General features: G+C 41.5%; 1 protein-coding gene across 1 annotated transcript in view; it reads right to left on the reverse strand.

The window, feature by feature from the left end:
• Positions 1-15630, reverse strand: part of LOC308102884 (potassium channel subfamily K member 2-like) — a gene marked incomplete at both ends in the record, with an annotated part of 41344 nt that extends 25714 nt beyond the window's left edge. Inside the window, 3 exons of the mRNA XM_080452739.1 lie at positions 11288-11598; positions 12301-12405; positions 15594-15630. Of these exons, the coding sequence (XP_080308865.1) occupies positions 11288-11598; positions 12301-12405; positions 15594-15630 (453 nt within the window). The remainder of the gene's footprint in view (positions 1-11287; positions 11599-12300; positions 12406-15593) is intronic.
• Between the last annotated feature and the right edge of the window lie 2792 nt (positions 15631-18422).

Below are 18422 nucleotides of genomic sequence, written 5' to 3' on the forward strand. Positions count from 1 at the left end.
CACGGAAATTGCATGCTGTGTTCATAATTTGAGGCATTTCGTTCAAAATGGAGCAGTCCTGCAAACTTTGGAAGCCATTTTTAGCCAATCAGGATGGAATATGAAAAATCTGAAAGAGCCTTTCGTTTATTGACTATAGAGATACTGTGTACCGATTTGCGTGACGTTTGGAAAAAATCTGTAGGAGTACTGTGAAAAAACTTGTTTTGCAAAAAGCGGCCCCCTGGTGGCGCTATAACAGGGCCATGTGAAAACATTGGGGCAGAGGTTCTGAATTGGCATCCAGGGAGTGTGTGTGCACAGTTTCGCTGCGATCAAGCCAACGGTGCGGGAGATTAGCTGTCCACAGACGGACGGACGGACGGACGGACGGACGGACGGACGGACGGACGGACAGGGGGTAAAACATACTCTCTCGCCATGCCTTTCGGCCTGGCGGAGACAATAATACAAACTGTATCCCTGCAAACGACACAGTCAGCATCAGTACGGTATTGTCCTCAGATTGCTCAGAATAAATGTTACTCCAGAGTTATGAGTCTAAGTATGGACTGAGCGGAGCGACGGTGTACGTCATTATATAACCTCATGGCTACCGGCACAAAGGATAGACCAAGTCTACCGTTACTTTGCCGGGGAATGATAAATCTATCATTGCCTCTCATGCTCACTCGCCCCACTATCTCCTCATGGAGGGGGTGAGAGGGGTTAGCCACGATAGCCTTGCCACGCTGAACAGGAGGAGACGAGGGACCAACCAGGCCCACTAATTGCCGCTAAATGCCGGGGTGCGGTGGGGGGGGGGGGGGGGTATCTATTTAGAGTACAAATGTAACCGAATGGACTCATTTGTACACTCTCAGAGTTAAATTAACACTAAAGGGTCTTAACTATGACTCCATTTCAGGCAACAGTATAATTTCAAAGCAAACCTTGGCAGCTGCTCTCACCAGACTAATCCTTTCCCCAATAACAAGATGAGAGTGCTAAACAGAGCAAATTAGCTCACATTAGAAAGTGAAGGCTTGACAGTTCTGGTAATTTTTTACATGGTCCACTGCCAATGGTTCTGTGTAAATGTCACTGGTGCAGTAATGTTACTGACTATGTACAAGCAACATACAGCTGTTGTCTGTTAGGGATGGCCAACCGGTAACCGTTAACCGTTAACCGTTAAGAAATCGGCCACCGATTAATACTAACGACTAACGATTAATCTTTTTTTTAGGGCCAAAAATGTTTTTGAATTGTTTTTTGGCTAAGTCGACACCTGTAACCACACGTAACTTCCACTTTTTTCTTCTTCTTCCTCGTCTTTGTATTGGTATTGTTTGTGTTGGAGCGCCTCAGTGCGGCTGCAGAGTTCATGTGCAACCTCTTCCAGAGAGAGATAGAGAAACTCTGCTGGAGACACAAAACAAACTGTGTAGACTTGGCCCTTTGAAATAAAATGTATTTTGGCCCTTAAAAAAAAATATATATATATATATTATTATTTTTTCATTTTTTTTTCTTAACGGTTATCGATTAATTAATCGGTAAGGTTAATAAAATGTCTCCATTTGGCCAACCCTATTGTCTGTACAGGTGTAAGCCTCTTCTACCTCTACTCTTTGTTACTGTTGTTTACATTCACCCCAATTATTTGACTTGTTTGACAACTTCAGAATCGGCAGTTACTGTATGTAGCAATATTTTTTAATTATCATTAAATTCTGGTAATGGTACGAGCTCTAACCCCAAGGCTGATGCCAAATCTGCTGCTGAGACCACTTTTACAGAAATTGCAATCCATCTCTCCTGATGAATAGGAGATATTAATCATTAAATTAAAAAAAAGTAAATCCTTGATCATTTTTAATCAACAACATATCACCTGCCCAGCATGTTGCAACAAAACTAGATCTATGGCTCATAAGGGGGCTTATTGTCACACTCCACCACCTCTGCCTACACCCCCCCGCCACCCCCAGCTGCCCCTATATCATGATCAGCCTGCCATAAAGGCACAAGTTCAGTTTCCAACACGCTGTCAGTCAGATCATAGACTGTTGATTCAGTCAGTCACGCTACAATTCAAGTTACTGTCCTGTCACTATTCTTGCATGTTTCCCTGTGCGTACAGCTAACCACATAGTCTGAAGAAAAGCAGTGTGCTCGAAACATCACTCACTCAGGTGGTGCCAAATTGAAGGGAGCTAACAGTGTGCAAACTTGTATTTTGTTTTTACCTACAGCTGCACAGCCTGACTCCAGACTCTGTCTCTGGGTCTCCTACCTTGCCTATTCTTTATTATGTCTTCTCAGCGATCATCCTCGCTAGCCATTACCATAGATATATAAACGTACAGTAGATACCTCATTTGCCGCTGCAGTTCATTGGAGCTATGCAGCATCATTACAGAGAGTGAATTAAGGAAGTTTAGGGCTGAAATAAAAAGGCTTTCAGCAATAGCAACTTAAAGAGAGCTTTGAACGCATTTAATATGAGGATTACAAGATAAGGGCAGCAGAGGCTTTGCTCTGGGTAGTTTTAATTCTGATAAACACCTGGCTGGTGAAAACATAATGATTTTACTGCACTGATGCATGAGATAAGAGAAAAGAGCACATGCCTCTCCAGCATTTAAGATTGATGTGAAGAGAGTGGGAAACCTCTTCAGGTAAGAGTCCTGATAACATCTGTGGTCAGGTACCGAAAACGTGTGCAGACCAGCTCTGTAGCATCCTTTAGAATGATGTTTACACAATCACTTAATCAGCAGAAGGTTTCCAAGCTTTGGAAGCATTCCAGTATTGTCCCGGTAGCCAGCCAAGATTAGAATTCTCAATTTACAATAAAGCATTTAACAGACGCACGTATCCAAAGAGACTTACAAAGACTTGCAAGGTCAGAGTAAGTGGCATGAACAGTAGTCAATAAATGACAGGTTATATGGTCAAGTAAATAGAGTGAAAAGAAAACAATAAATTGCTACAAAGTAACTAGGATACCAGGTAAAGATCAAACCTAGCGTCTGTCTAAACCAGGGGATCCCAAACCTTTTCAGCTGAGACATGTAATACATTATGAATGAATAACTTAAGCCCTATTTCAAAAATAGTGAAAATAGCCGATCTACAAGCTCATAACACGTCGCAATGAAACACGTTGTGAGCTTGTACATCGATTTTTTTTAATGTCTTTTTTTGTTGAATGTTTCAATTCATTTAGATTTTATTTCTTTTATTTCTTTTTATTTGTAAAAACGTTTAGATTTTTTAAAGATGATTTTTTTTATAGGAAATAGAAAATGGGATATTTACTCACGACTGGTCTGTGACCCAAAAATGGGTCCCGACCCAGTGTTTGGGAAACACTAAACAACATGCTACAGTAGGTAAATAACATTCTTATATATAGTCAGATACAAACTGTATATGACTATCTAACATAACACAGCATTATGACAAGGAATGGGGAGTGCTAGGGGGTGAGGTGGAAGAGGTGAGTTTCCAGACTGTGGCAGACTGGGATGTATATCTGTCCTCTTTTTAAAGGAGGAGTTAGATGTCAATTCAGTAAAATATCCATGGACAGGCTTTAGTTATTGATTTCTCTTCGACGTTCAATACCGTCCAGAGAGTATAACTTGTCATTTTAAACTCAACCCTAAATTGATTGGATGAATAATGGACTTTATGACTTTTTAACTTAGTGTGTGAGAGTCAACATTGCTCTCTCAATCTCTCAATCTTTCCTAAAGTATTTCCAATTTTCAGTATATTTTGAGGCCAGTATTTCTACATTGCGTAATTGAAACTTGAGTGATGTGAGTTGGCCTACTTCTTCCACCACTGCTTGTACCCTAATGAGTGCCACAGCTGCAACTATAAGAACAGCCACAGTTTAAAGTTTGCTGATATTTCTGTAATAGCTTTCTTGAAGGGGAAGAACAGGATAGTGGGTTGGTGGTGGATGACAGATGGTGGATGATTGGCTTGGTACGTGGGATGATGAGTCTTTCCTCCATTTTTACAGTATGTGTCAAAAATGAAAGACATGGACATTGATTTCAGAAAGTCACAACCAAGCCCCCTGCCTATTATCTAGTGGATAACTACAAATATTTGTGCAACGCTCTTGATACAAAACTGTGTTCAGACTCGCATTGAATCGCATGTTAACACTAGGTCTAGGTTCAGCAAAGTATGTTTCAGAGAAAAATGTAAACCACTTAGGCCCTATCCACACTAGAATGGATATTTCTCAAAATGTACATTTCTTTCCTCTAGGCCTCATCCACATGTAAACAGCGTTTTCAGACACTTAAACAGAGATTATTGAAAAATTATTTAAAAAAAAACGTATATATTAAATATTTAAATGTTTTCTGTGAAACAGTGTACCCATGTAAAACGGAGCCTCTGAGAAATAATGACATCACAATCTTGCTTTTTGTAATGAGCATGTGTCAGGAAACAACAACAATAATGGCGGATATATACCAGGTCGTTTAACTTTGGTTGGTGGTACTGTTAGAACTAAAAGTCCACAACTTAGCATTGTTGCATCAACTGCACCACTTCACCTGTGAGAAAAGGCGTCTGCTGCACCCAATATTACTTAGTTCACAACTTTGGCGCGCTAAATGTGGGTTGCAGACAGCTTGTGCCAAATTTAACACAGAAGCGCTGATCTGCAGCTGATTGGAAATGCGCTCCCGGGTTCAATGCGTTTCTGCCTTTATGTGTGTATGAGATTTTTAAACCAAGGTTGAGTGGACAGTATATATATATTTTTTAGGAGATCGAAAATATCTGTTCAGATATGTATCAATCAATATGTATAAATATCCATATACTGTCTGTACGAGTCGAAAATGACGGTTTAGAAAAATATTCATAAACGTGTAGTCAAGGCCTTAGTTGACCGGGTCCCCCAGGGTTCTATACTAGACCCTTTAGCATTTCCTTCTACACTAGCTCTTCACCCCAGAATAGGGATGCTAGGGTTCAAGTGGTTAACATTTCTACTGAGATAATGACACTCTTTGACAGAAGTTTAATTGTATCTGTTATCTGTTTTAACCTTTTGTATTATTGGTTTGGAAACCTGAATCTGTCCAATTATGTTAAAATGGTCAGCAAGATCTTATGGGTCAGTCGTGCCAAACGTTTGTACATTTATAACAGGCAGTTCCTTAGGAGGACTAATGCTATAATGAAATGCCAGGACCATCCACTCCATAGGGAGTTTGAGCTACTGTATAGCCCCCAGGTTGACGTTTCAGAACTTGTCTCTTCTTTATGCTAATAGCACTCATTCCTTGCACTACCTTGTATACAAACACATTTGCAAACTTGCACATTTTGTAATTGCTATGAATTTCTATTTCCCTGTACTACCGTTGTAATTTATTCCGTTGATGTTGTCTTTGTTTTAATCCTGTTTTTATGTGATTGGTGGCTGCAAAACAATTCTCCACCAGTGGGAAAATAAAGATAAGCTAGAACATTGGTTGCCATAAATTCACTCTAACAAAATCCTGGCGATATGGAGCGAATTCAGTAAAAAGAACATAATGTACATTAAAACAATGTTCACTTTCACACTTGGCCAGTAACATTTTTGAGTTGATTAGCCAGCGAATCCACAATAGTACAGCTTATAAATCAAAACACAGCCTACATTATTGACAGATCTAATTCATGTATATTCATGCCCCTTCCTTGGCCCAATTTTAAAAATGAATGGAGGAGGCTACAGCCTTCTTCTACAACCCCTCCCATTCATATGTGATCCCAGTCTGCTCTTCCACTGCATGCAGGAAGTGGAACTCACAGACAACATCAATACATTGTATAACTAGAAAAAGTGCTCCTCGGAGCACAGGTCTCCGCCAGGTCAGGTAGGTTATTGTGGCCTCCTGGAGTGCTATAATAGGCCAATGTGAAAAGGGTGCCATTTCTTCTTAGGCCTTGCACGGCAATCAGACACTGCATTCATGATTTGAGGCATTTTGTTAAAAAAAATTGTTTTGCTAAATTAGACCTGCTGGTGGCGCTATAACAGGCCAATGTTAAAAGGGTGACATTTGCTCCTCAACATAGTGAGAATGTGCGTGTAAAGTTTGACCGCAATCGGACGCTGCGTTCATGATTTGCGGCATTTTGTTCAAAACAAGCCACTACTGCAAACTTTAGATGTCAATCTTAGCCAATCAGGATGGAATATGAAAAATCAAACACATCCGTCTTGATCACATGACTATAGAGATCATGTGTACCGATGTGCGTGAAATTTTGATAAAATCGGAAGGAGTAATATAAAAAAAAATTGTTTTACATAAGTCGGCCTCCTGGTGGCGCTATAAAAGGCAGATGTGAAAAATGCAGGGCAAAGGTTTTTCCTTGACCTCTAGGGAGTGCACTTACAAAGTTTTACACAGATCGGTGCAGTTATAGGTAAAAACACGAATCGGCCTGTTATAGCGCCACCATGAGGCTGATTTGAAAATGTTCAAGTGGCATTTCTTCCTGGGCATAGTGGAAATATGCGTGGACAATTTCAAGGAAATTGCATGCTGTGTTCATGATTTGAGGCATTTTGTTCAAAACAGACCACTCCTACAAACTTTGGAAGACATTTTTAGCCAATCAGGATGGAATATGAAAAATGTGAAAGACCCGTTTCGTTTAATGACTATAGAGATACTGTGTACCGATTTGCGGGATTTTTGGACAAAATCTGTAGGAGTACTGTCAAAAAATATGTTTTGCACAAATCGGCCTCCTGATGGCGCTATAAAATGCCCATGTGAAAAATTTGGGGCAGAGGTTCTGCTGTGGCATCCAGGGAGTGTGTGTGCACAGTTTCACTGTGAGCAAGCCAACGGTGCCGGAGATTAGCTGTACACAGACAGAATGACGGACACACGGACACACGGACGGACGGACGGACGGACAGACAGGGGGTAAAACATACTCTCTCGCCATGCCTTTCGGCCTGGCGGAGACAATGACTTAAACTTACACCTACTAGGTAGCCTACTACTTTAATAAAAACTGCGGAATTCATTAACATTGCCTATTCAACTCCTTTGAACACTGTTTTGGGGCTTTCAGCAATCAAATAAACATGTTTACATTATTGAACTGACGAGGACGTTTGGATGCACTAAATTACCTCTGAGAGAACTGAATGAGAGGGGGCGGTGGGGCGACTACCACTGAAGAAGCAGCCACTCGCACCAGACTAGGGTTACATGATGCGCCACGATGTGTGTGCGCTGCGCTATCCTCTGTATGGACGTTTTTATTGGACTCCCATTCCCACCTAGCCAGAGAAAGCCCTGCGACATACAAAGGTACATGAGTATATAGTTTTGTATCTGAGCCAGTCTTGCATCCTTTATTTTAGAGTGCCGCTTCAACTGCTGTCCGTTCAACAGTGAAAATCAGCCCCTGATTGGCCCGGTCATTTTCTGATTTCTCATACTATGGGCTGAAGTCCAGACTGATACAGTGGAGGAACGTGTGAGTGAATCCATATCATCTGTCTGGCAATGCCAGGCTAGTCATGTGATCAACAAAGATCTGTCAGATTTTCCATATTCCATCCTGATTGGCTAAGATTGGCTAGCCTGGTAAACCCTCCCTCCGGAAATCTCATTCATTTCCATTTGATTTCAGGAAGGAGTCTGGCCTGAAGGCTTGTCTGGGCGTTTCTAGCCCGTAAACCAAATGGACGAGCCTATCAGCGTCGTCGCACATCGTTCTGTGATTGACAGCGACAGTTGGCCAATCAGGTGGCGAGTCCGAGTGAGCCCGAATGGGACCGAGTGCAGCCGACAAAAATGGAACGATCCGCCATTGTTTCTGTGGCCAGTTACACTTTTTACTTTCGGTTTTAAAACGCTCTCAAACTTCTTTTTTGAGGCACGGAATTCAGTTTTAAGATATCGTTTGGATAGAATTTAGTTGTTTAACTTCATATATGTGGTCAATTAATCATGACAGAGCCTATTTAAAAATAAAAATGTAGAGAAACGGCAGGGGCGGGCAGTGACACGCATGTATCCGAATAAGGCAACCTATTTTGGGCATGGCCGTCTCAAAAGTCCTGTTGCGTCACATTAGTCTGGTGAACTGCTGATAGAGCATCGCAGTTCCCGCCCCTTCCGGGTTCCACCGCAAAATACTCAATGCATTTTTCCCATTGACATTTCCAAAAATATTTATATCAATTAATTTAAGCATAGAATCAAGCCATCCAGGGTCCTGGTGAATCATGACCATAAAACGTTTGATTCCGTGATTATAATTTTTTTTTAAACGGAAAACAAAGGGTATTTATTAAATATAGTATATCATATAATTAAATATAAAATAAAATAAATCACAGAAAAAAACGTTTTATGGTCATGATTCACCAGGACCCTGGATGGCTTGATTCTAGGCTTAAATTAATTGATATAAATATTTTTGGAAATGTCAATGGGAAAAATGCATTGAGTTTTTCCTTCCGGCACCAGGAAAAACCAGGAAGTGGGCGGGAACTGCGATGCTCTATTGGCTGAAGGGGAACAACGATCATTGGCTGAAGGGGTTGTCAGTCAACGGTATTACTCCCGCCCAACTCCAGCCCACAGCCAATATTGCAGAATGGGCGATCAGGCCAGACTCACTCCTAAAATCAAATGGAAATGAGATTTCCGGAGGGAGGGTTTACCAGGCTAAAGATTGGCTTCCAAAGTTTGCAGGATTGGTTCGTTTTGAACAAAATATCTCAAATCATGATCGCAGTGTGCGATTTCCATGAAAGTTTGCACGCACATTCCCACTAAGAAATGCCACTTGAAAATTTTCAAATCAGCCTCATGGTGGTGCTATAACAGGCCGATTCACGTTTTTACCTATACCTGCACCCTTTGCACGCACACTCCCTAGAGGCCAAGGAAAAACCTTTGCCCTGCATTTTTCACATCTGCCTTTTAGAGTGCCACCAGGAGGCTGACTTTTGTAAAACATTTTTTTTGCTATTACTCCTTCAGATTCTGTCCATCACGCAAATCAGTACACAGTATCTCTACAGTCATGTGATCAAGACGGATGTGTCCGATATTTCATATACCATCCTAATTGGCTATCATTGGCTTCCAAAGTTTGCAGGATTGGTCCGTTTTGAACAAAATGCCTCATAAGTGCAATTTCCGCGAAATTTTGCACGCACATTCCCACTAGGCCGAGGAAGAAATGCCACCCTTTTCACTTTGGCCTGTTATAGCGCCACCAGCAGGTCTAATTTAACAAAATCAATTTTTTGAACAAAATGCTCAAATCCATGAAATTCTTAGGCCGTGAAAGGCCTAAGAAGAAATGGCACCCTTTTCACATTGGCCTATTATGGCGCCACCAGGAGGCCACAATAACCTACCTGACCTGGCGGAGACTAGTTTCTAGTTTTATCTGTATTCAAAATCCGCTAGTGGTCCGACTTCCGTGGGCGGTATTATCGTTTCCGTTTCCGTCTTATCGTTTCCATCGTATTATTTGAGTTATTTATTGTCTCTGCTACGATCTAGCTATGTCCTGCCAGACCACGTCTCCAATTTCCACCACATTTCGGCCTAAAGATCTATCATACCCGGAGCCTTTGGATAGTGTACTTTCAATTGTTCAGTATCCGTTATTTGGCCCATATTTTGCCTCTGTTGCTCACAAACACGTACCAGCGAACTTTTAGGTTGTGACCACAGACGGAGTGAGACTGAATACCACTTCCAGTTAACTCTTTCACAATAAAATGTTTACTCTTATTCCAAATAAACTCCAAAAATTACAAACAACTAATCTCAACTGTCTCTGTCTCTGATGTGCGGGCCAGGCCACCAGGCCGCGTAGCGGCCCGAACCTGTAGTTTTATAAATAAGGGGCCAAATACAAATAATTTCACTTATTACATTTAAGGCCCCATATTTCTACAAATGCTTTAAATTGCTACACAACCTGACACCCATGTTTTGAGGACAAATAAAAAAGTTGCAGAGTACATTTTGGTCTGATAATGACTTCTAATTTACTTTACAAATGAATCTCAGGGGGCTTTCACGTATAAAGGAGACAAACCCCCGATGGGGGCTTTTTTCTAGTTATTTTTAACAAATAACCAAATGGACTTGGAATTACACACACAATTAACTCCCTGTTGATTAATGATTAACAAAAGAAATACAAGCTTGTTAATTAAATTTCACTTCATTAATAGATTCCAACCTTCCCCAATGTCTTGCAGATTTTAACAGCCTCAATATCCAGAAGGGGGGGGGGGGGGGGCTACTATCACTCTGTAAGTGTGCTGGGGGGGAACCCAATCTGGCAGCAGATTGATCAGATTGATATAACCTACAGTATTATTATACTCCAGGACCTTTCAGTTGAGGAGGAGGAGAACACATTAGAGATGTAATCATTGCCCGCAATCCATTTTGAAGACTGCTTTAATCAAGCCGTCCAATATACTACTTGAAATCCCCAAGAGGGGATGCGTTTCATCATCACCCACAACAAGTTCCCTTCAAATCCATAAACCCTCCCAAGCAAGAAAATTCAGTTGGTGGATCAGTGTGCTTGAGATTAGCCTGTGGGGATCAACAAGTTATGATCTGATGATCACACTTGATGATATGATTAATCCTGGGATATGGTTCAGATTACAGCATCTTCTTTGACTAAATATTACATACTAATGGGCAAAGGCAATAATATATATATATATATATATATATATATATATATATATATATATATATATATATATATATATATATATATATATATATATACATATATAAACAGGTAGCTCTCGTGCACATCCAGGGTAGAGGTGCTGGTTTGGCAAGAGGATGCATATGAAAAGAAATAAACCTTCCCTCTGCTTCTCTTTGGAAGGAACCGCACACTCCCAATGATGATGGACTCAAGACTCAGTTAATGCTTCATTTTTAGGCTTTATTAGCACGACGCATTTCGCCGCGTTGGCTTCATCAGGTGCTATATATATATATATATATATATATATATATATATATATATATATATATATATATATATATATATATATATATACCTACTGTATATCTATCTAACAATCTATCTAACTGTCTGTCTGTCTGTCTGTCTGTCTGTCTGTCTGACTGTCTGACAGAAAAGCAACTCCTGCCAGGCTTCAGGAACAGCGGATGTGTGGAGAAGAACAGTATATAACTCATGATTATTCAGTGCGGTGTTGTTACTTTAAACCAACCTTGACCAGGTCCTCCAGTTCCGAGGAGTTGACACAGGCGTGCACAGCTAAAAAGTCCAGCTTCTCTGCAAGGATGGCCAGTTTCTGGGAACTCTCGTGCGTCTGTTCCAGTGCTCGGAACACCATGGCCCCGATGATGAGGTAGACCACTACCAGGCAGAAGATGGCCGGCACAGTCTTCCACCTCAGAGTCATCCTGCTCTCATACTCGTCCTCTGGGACGTGCAGCACTAGCGGCTTGGCCGAGAAAGAGAGGCGTGGCTTGGAGTTGTGGGTGGCAGACTGTGGATCAAGAAGATCAGGTGCGGCCACTGTAAGTACAGAAACAGTTTGTTGTATTTTTTTTTTGTTTTCTTTCCACAGCTCCGTCATATTCAGGCAAACAACACTGTCATACATTTATAACGGTCTGGTCTCATACACATGTTTACACATAAACACTGACATAAACATAGTACATATGTCAGGAAAAGAGTATTCTTGAAACATAACAATACTAATATCTCAAATACTAATATCTAATTATCTAATTAATTAAGAGCTTTTCTAAGTACCCAAAGACACTTTACATGGGGGACAACAAAAGAAAAACAACTAAGACTAAGGACAAAAACAATAAAAACAGTGGAATGATGAGATGGGGGGGGTGTGGAGTTAGCAGGGGAAAGCCACATTGAAGAGTTGGGTTTTGAGAGCGGTTTTGAAGGTTTGGAGGGTGGGGGCTTCTCTGAGAGTATTGGGGAGTGCATTCCGCAGGGTTAGGGCAGCAAAAGCAAAAGCTCTATCGCCCCAGGTACGGTACTTGGTCCTGGGGACCTCAAGGAGGTTGGCATCACCAGATCTGAGGGAGCGGGAGGGGATATGATGTTTGAGGAGGTCAAAGAGGTAGGGGGGAGTCAGATTGTTCAGTGCCTTATAGGTGGTGAGTAGTATTTAGAAGTGGATTCTTTGTTTGACCCGGAGCCAGTGAAGGTTGTGGAGGACTGGTGTAATATGGTCTCTGGAACGGGTACTGGTGAGCAGGCGGGCAGCTGAGTTCTGGACATCTTGAAGTTTATTGAGGATACTGTTGCAATAGTTGAGGCGGGATGTGATGAAAGCATGGATGAGTGTTTCAGCTGCAGAGAAGGACAGAGAGGGCCGGAGATGGGCAATATTCTTGAATCTTGAGGTGGAAGAAGGCAGTTTTGGTGACCTGGTTTACATGGGGGAGGAATGAAAGGGTGGGGTCGAGAATGATTCACAGATTGGGGACATGGGTGGTGGGTGTGACAGTGGAGCCATCAATATTGAGTGAAAAGTCTTGGGTAGAGCGGGTGGCCGATGATGATGATTTCCGATTTATTGCAGTTGAGTTTGAGAAAACCATTTTGCATGTGTAAACATTCTTTACACCAGTCACTGAACTAATATCTCTTTAATCTGTGGGATTGCTAGCTCCACTGTCCAACTGATTTTTTTTTCCCCTTCTAAATACCAGTATCGGTCTACAGATATTTCAATGACATATTGATTTATAGATTTCCCTACAGCCATAACAGAATTGCAGATATTATGTAAAAAGCTACATTTCAGCCAACTTATTAGTTTATAATGAATAATTTAAGATGTAATTTGGTCCATTATAGGATCCTTCTCCCAGCTTGATTCATGAAGCTTCATCCACTCCCGAAAACAAGGAACAGGATATCAGACATCTACTGTATATGACAAAAAGTTTGACAAATAAATACATTAAAAAAAAATTATAGCACACATAACTGATTGTGTTGTACTTCATGAACCAGAAAATAAATAAGATTGGAGATGCTACAGTAAAGATACAGAATTTAACACCTGTTGTGTAATATAATCTTCTACTTAATTGATCTATCGATGTATCTATCTCCTATGGGCCTCTGAAACGCTTGGGTTTAATAGACTATACTGTACATAATTCAGAAAATTAGGAAACTCGTTCATAATTTCAGCAAGGACCATATCTCTCCGAACAGAATGTAATTTCTGCAGTCAGGGTTGAGCAAACAAGGTACAGTGAGTCAATATTTAGCACCTGACTCCCAGAGTTATTAAATATTCATGATACATTATATAGCCCACTTTAATTTTTTGGGAAATAAATGAGCCTATTCACTCCGTTTCCAATATGTTACACTTGATAATGTTCTGCTGAAAATCTTAATTAAAATTTGTTGTCATAAAAACAATTATAGCTTGGCTCCCAGTTCTTGGTCATTACTGCTTGCCATTTATCACTAAACCCACACAATAGTTTTTCAGTTGACTTTTTTTCCCATTGGAATTTGTGTCAGTGTTCTTGGCACTGTGAACTCATTATTCCCCATGCATTTTAATTGTTGATAAGTTGGACACTATTTGCCATACTTGGTACAATATAAGGTTTATTTGTGTGTTATATATGTCACAGGGAAAATGGCATTCCAGGGAAATTGACAGGGGAGCGCTTGTTTTATAGGCACGGGGCGGTGCTGCGAGGCGGGGCTTTGATGCGAGGACGACGACCACAACAACAACATACTAACCAGGAAGCTACACTAGGGGAACGCTGAAAATAAAATGGATAATATGAGAGAAATACTCAAGTAAAGTACGAATACCTCAAAATTGTACTTGAGTAAATCTACTTTGTTACTTTGCACCACTAGTACAAGCCTCAGTGGCGCACTTCGATAATCATTGGACTCCCCACCCACTACCACTGGGAGCCGGGGTTTGACTCCAGCTTGGGACATTACTTTTTCAAACAACCGCGGACTACTTTTTTTTCGCTGATAAAGTATAGTTTTGGACCATGACGGAAGGCGCTCCGACTTAGCAGACCTTGAGCCCGAGGAGTCGCGCCCGAGCGCCTCCAGGCGCGAGTGCCCGCGACGACCGGGCGATGGTCTGCTAGTCGACTTAAGCGCCGTCCGAGTTATGTACCGATAGGCACAGAATCGTAAATGATGTTGTGTGGGGACTGCGTTTGCCCCAAGTGCCACTCACTGCACTAACATAGCCCGCCAGGCCCGCCCCCTGGAGTGTGTGTGTGTGTGTATGTGTGTGTACACGCGCGCGTGTGCGCATGCGTGTGTGCGTGCTGGTTTGTGCATGCGTGCGTGTGTGGTGTGGGGCTCATGTCTGGCTTGCATTGCCCTCTAGCGTTGATTCTACAGAATTGCATGAGGGGCATGAAAACAAGCGTACCCCTTTCAATTTCCCTGGAATGCCATTTTCCCTGTAACATATATACTCCATTATCAATGTTAACTGCTGAAAACGTTATTGAAATTAGGAAACATTATGGTTCACACGCTATAAGAGCAGCTACAACTGAATTATAAGTGGCTTTTGCATTTAAAAAAAGCCTCCTTTTCTAAGGACACAGACAGCGTTACACAACCACTCCGGGAGCCTTAATAAACTGGCTCCATATAACTGGTGTTTACAAATAAACATCTTAAAGATAGCATCAGCCATTTCAATTGGTTAACATTTTGGTTTATGGACAGCACTCTGATTAATTGACAATTTCCTCAATTTTTCACTCAAATGGTACCAAAACACAAGTGTTTATCTGATTTCCCAACTCACCCAAGGAGAGGGTTGACCACCTTTTTGTTATGAACAACAATCAATAACCCTCATCATCAGCATCTTCCAGCTGACAGCCTGTACTGAACAAGCGCATCAGTGGACAGCTGGCTGGAGTGAGGAGGCTGATCGCTTACATGTCACCAGTGTTGCCATGTCGGCTTATTATACGCGACTTTGGGCTTCTTTTTCTGTAAAGTTGCTTGTAAAAATTGTTGCGGGTTGCGTTTTTTTGGGGCTTGTTTCTAAAGAAGTGTAGCCTATTTGCTTATTTAGGCTTGCTTCCACATGTCTTAATTATTATTGAAATCAGTGGTTCTCAAATATTTTCATGACAATGTTTTGTGCCCAGGGGAGCATTTATGTTAGAATGTTTCAAAAACTAATATTCCACATTTTATTGCAACAGTTTTTTGAAAATATCAGATCTACAAGCTGTATGCGACGTGTTGTGAGCCTAGATCGCCTGTTTTCAAATAGTGGCATGTAGGCCTATACCTACAATAGTTGCTTAATTCTTTTGGGCTTGTTATCCTAGACCTGGTTGCTTATTTCTCTCGCAGGATCTGGCAACACTGCATGTCACTCATCACTCTAGTCTGCCTGCCATGCATTTCCAAAACGAGTGATGGAGCACTTACTTCTTCACCATGTGCACTTTGATCCTTGCTGTTCCTCATCGGCAGATCTTTCCCAAAAGCAACCGTCTCACCGTCGGGTTTATTGTAGTAGCACTCCGACGCTCCCATCAGGGCACGTTACTCTTTCCCACATGGCATTAAATAGAGAGATACTTTCCCCTTACCTCCAAAAATAAAAAAACACAATAAAAAAGTCTTTTTCAGTCTCTCCCAGTTGATAAAATCCAAGCGAAATATCCTCAGAAGTCAGAACACCGTGTTCCTATCCAGGAGCGCGCGGAAGATGCAGCGTGAGGCGAAGTGGAGCCAGATCCACTATAAATCTGTCCAGTTGTTCCCAGACAGACAGTAGTCTGTAGCCAGACATAAAGGAAGGAAACAATGGGTTCCTCCGGACGGAGGAGCGCGTACTGTCTGTGTAGTTGCCTCGTTCAACACCAGTTACGCAGGGACGAGGAGGCGTGCATGCGCTTTGGCATACGAGAGAGAGAGCGCGAGAGAGCGAGAGAGAGAGAGAGAGAGAGAGAGAGAGAGAGAGAGAGAGAGAGAGAGAGAGAAGGGGGGAGAGGGAGAGAGGGAGAGAGAGGGAGAGTGTGTGTGTGTCTCTCTCCCTCTCTCTCTCATCTCAGACCAAAGATATATCTCTCTCATAATCTCTAATGTCCAGCATGTCTATATATTTTTTTCTTTTCCTTTTTATAAGCTATTTGTGCTTATTTGTTACATAATAGGCAAAACATTGTCATTATATCATAAGGACCAGCACATTTATATGTATTTGGTTGCGAATCCCCATCTGAAAATAATCTGGCCAGGGACCATTTAAGAAAAAATATATATATTTTAAATGTCAAGATTAAAACAATAATAATTAAAAAAAATTAAAATTGCTGATCTGCAAGCTCACACCAATGTGTTGAGAGCTTGTAGATGGGCTCTTTTTGAACACCGAGGTAAATAGGGTTAAAGTGTTAAACTGTTCTTCATTTTGCTCGGGACCCCCTGTAACCCCCTCAACGACCCCTGGGTGTTCCTCGACCCCACTTTGAGAAGCACTGCTTTAAAGGAAAGCCCCCAAGGTAACAGTTTGCTGGGGAAGGGAGGCTTACACAACCTGACTGTCACACACACACTAGCACCTGCTGACCATCTACCAGCACAGTCATTTACAAGGCTACTATACTGTGCTGCTCAGAGGCAGAGCACAGTAGGCCTACTATTAGTCGCTCACTTTCCCAACCAACCGGGGACATTGTGATCACAAGTCAAGCCCACCTCTCTCACCTCCACGCAACCGCCATGCTTTATTTATTTGTTTGTTTGTTTATTCATTCGTTCATTCATTTATTCGTTCATTCATTCATTTGAATATGAATGAATGGATATGAATGAACAACACATCGCGATGTGACGCGTTGTGAGCTTATAGATCTGCTATTTTCACTGCTTCTTAAAAGTTTACATTATATTTATATATACAGTAGCCTATATCTTTTTTTTTTATTAAATTCTTAGGAAAAAAGTTAACATTTGTTTGTAATTTATGAAAATGTTTGATATTTTGGTGGCATTCTTTGCAAATCTTGTGAGTTATTTAAAAACAAAATATATACTGTAGGAAAGGAAAAATGATACTCGCGACCCATAAAAACGGGTCAGTGGCCCAAAAATGTGTCCCGACCCACCGTTTGGGAAACACTGTCTATACAGCTTGCTCGAAACCTCAGAGGGAATACGTTATTTCAGATATCTGTTTGATTTGGCCCTTCTTGGAAAAGTGCACCTCCTCCCCGATGACAGAGGAGGTGCAGTCCTTCTGCCGGACTATGCTCATCAGGAGTACAAGCATGCTTCACACTGTAATGTACTGATTACACATGCACCAAAGGCCAGTAGCAGTGAAGGGCACAATGATTTAATTCACCACGAGACTGATGATAAGACTGACTGTGTGTTTAAGTCCCTGATGTGACTTATGATCAGCCTTTAGATATAGATATGGCCACGTCTTGCATTAAGAATAAGTAAAAGGTTGGTCAGACATTTTCCATAATTTGATTGCTATAGTTGTTGTGTGTCATGTGTGCGTGCGTGTGTGTGTGGGGGGGGGGGGTTGTGGGTGTGTGTGGGCGTGTGTCCCCACTCCCCAGAATATTGATTGTATTTATGGGAGCTGCTATTCCTAATTGAATTGAGAGAATGGCAGCTGTGCCATTCATCTGCCTCCCTGCACACAGAGTGAACCATGCAGTCAGTCCACTGTGCCATTCACCTGCAGTGGAAGACCTACGTCAATTGTCTTATAGTGAAAGGGACCTGAGTTGCAACTGTACTTTTTTCTGCTGTTGTTTCTTTCTGCACCGAATCTTCACCAGAAATAGCAGATCTACAAGCTCGCGATGTGTCGTGAGCTTGTAGATCTGCTATTTCTGGTGGGGGTGGTGGGGTTCAAGTATGTTGATGAATTGAATACATAGGACCACAATGGAAACAAGTCCCCAGCTCTGTTATCCTTTTAGCCCAAATGTATGACCCCCATGCTGTTTGCATTTCTGTCCGATAAAGTATTAATCTCTGAAATTTACAAAGAGTCTGGAACTACACCCCATGAAAGCCGAGAAAGGAAGCTGTCATCTGTTCGTCATTTCCATTCAAAATATATAAAAGAATATCTTTCATATCTATTTTTGAATTTCCATTTCTGCTAACCAGTAAACTATATATGCTTTGACTATAAGTAGGACACATTTACGCGACTGCAAAGATAGTAAATTTGTCAGCGGGAGGTGGAACATCTGCTTTACTCCAGATCGTTTTCAGCACTTCCGTTGCACAGATTGTAAAACGGAAGCATTTGAAATTTGTGTGAGTCAACAGTCTGGCTCGAGAGACTAGGGTTC

This window comes from Gymnoscopelus braueri, assembly GCF_963280865.1.
Source record: "Gymnoscopelus braueri genome assembly, chromosome: 16".
NCBI lineage: Eukaryota > Metazoa > Chordata > Actinopteri > Myctophiformes > Myctophidae > Gymnoscopelus > Gymnoscopelus braueri.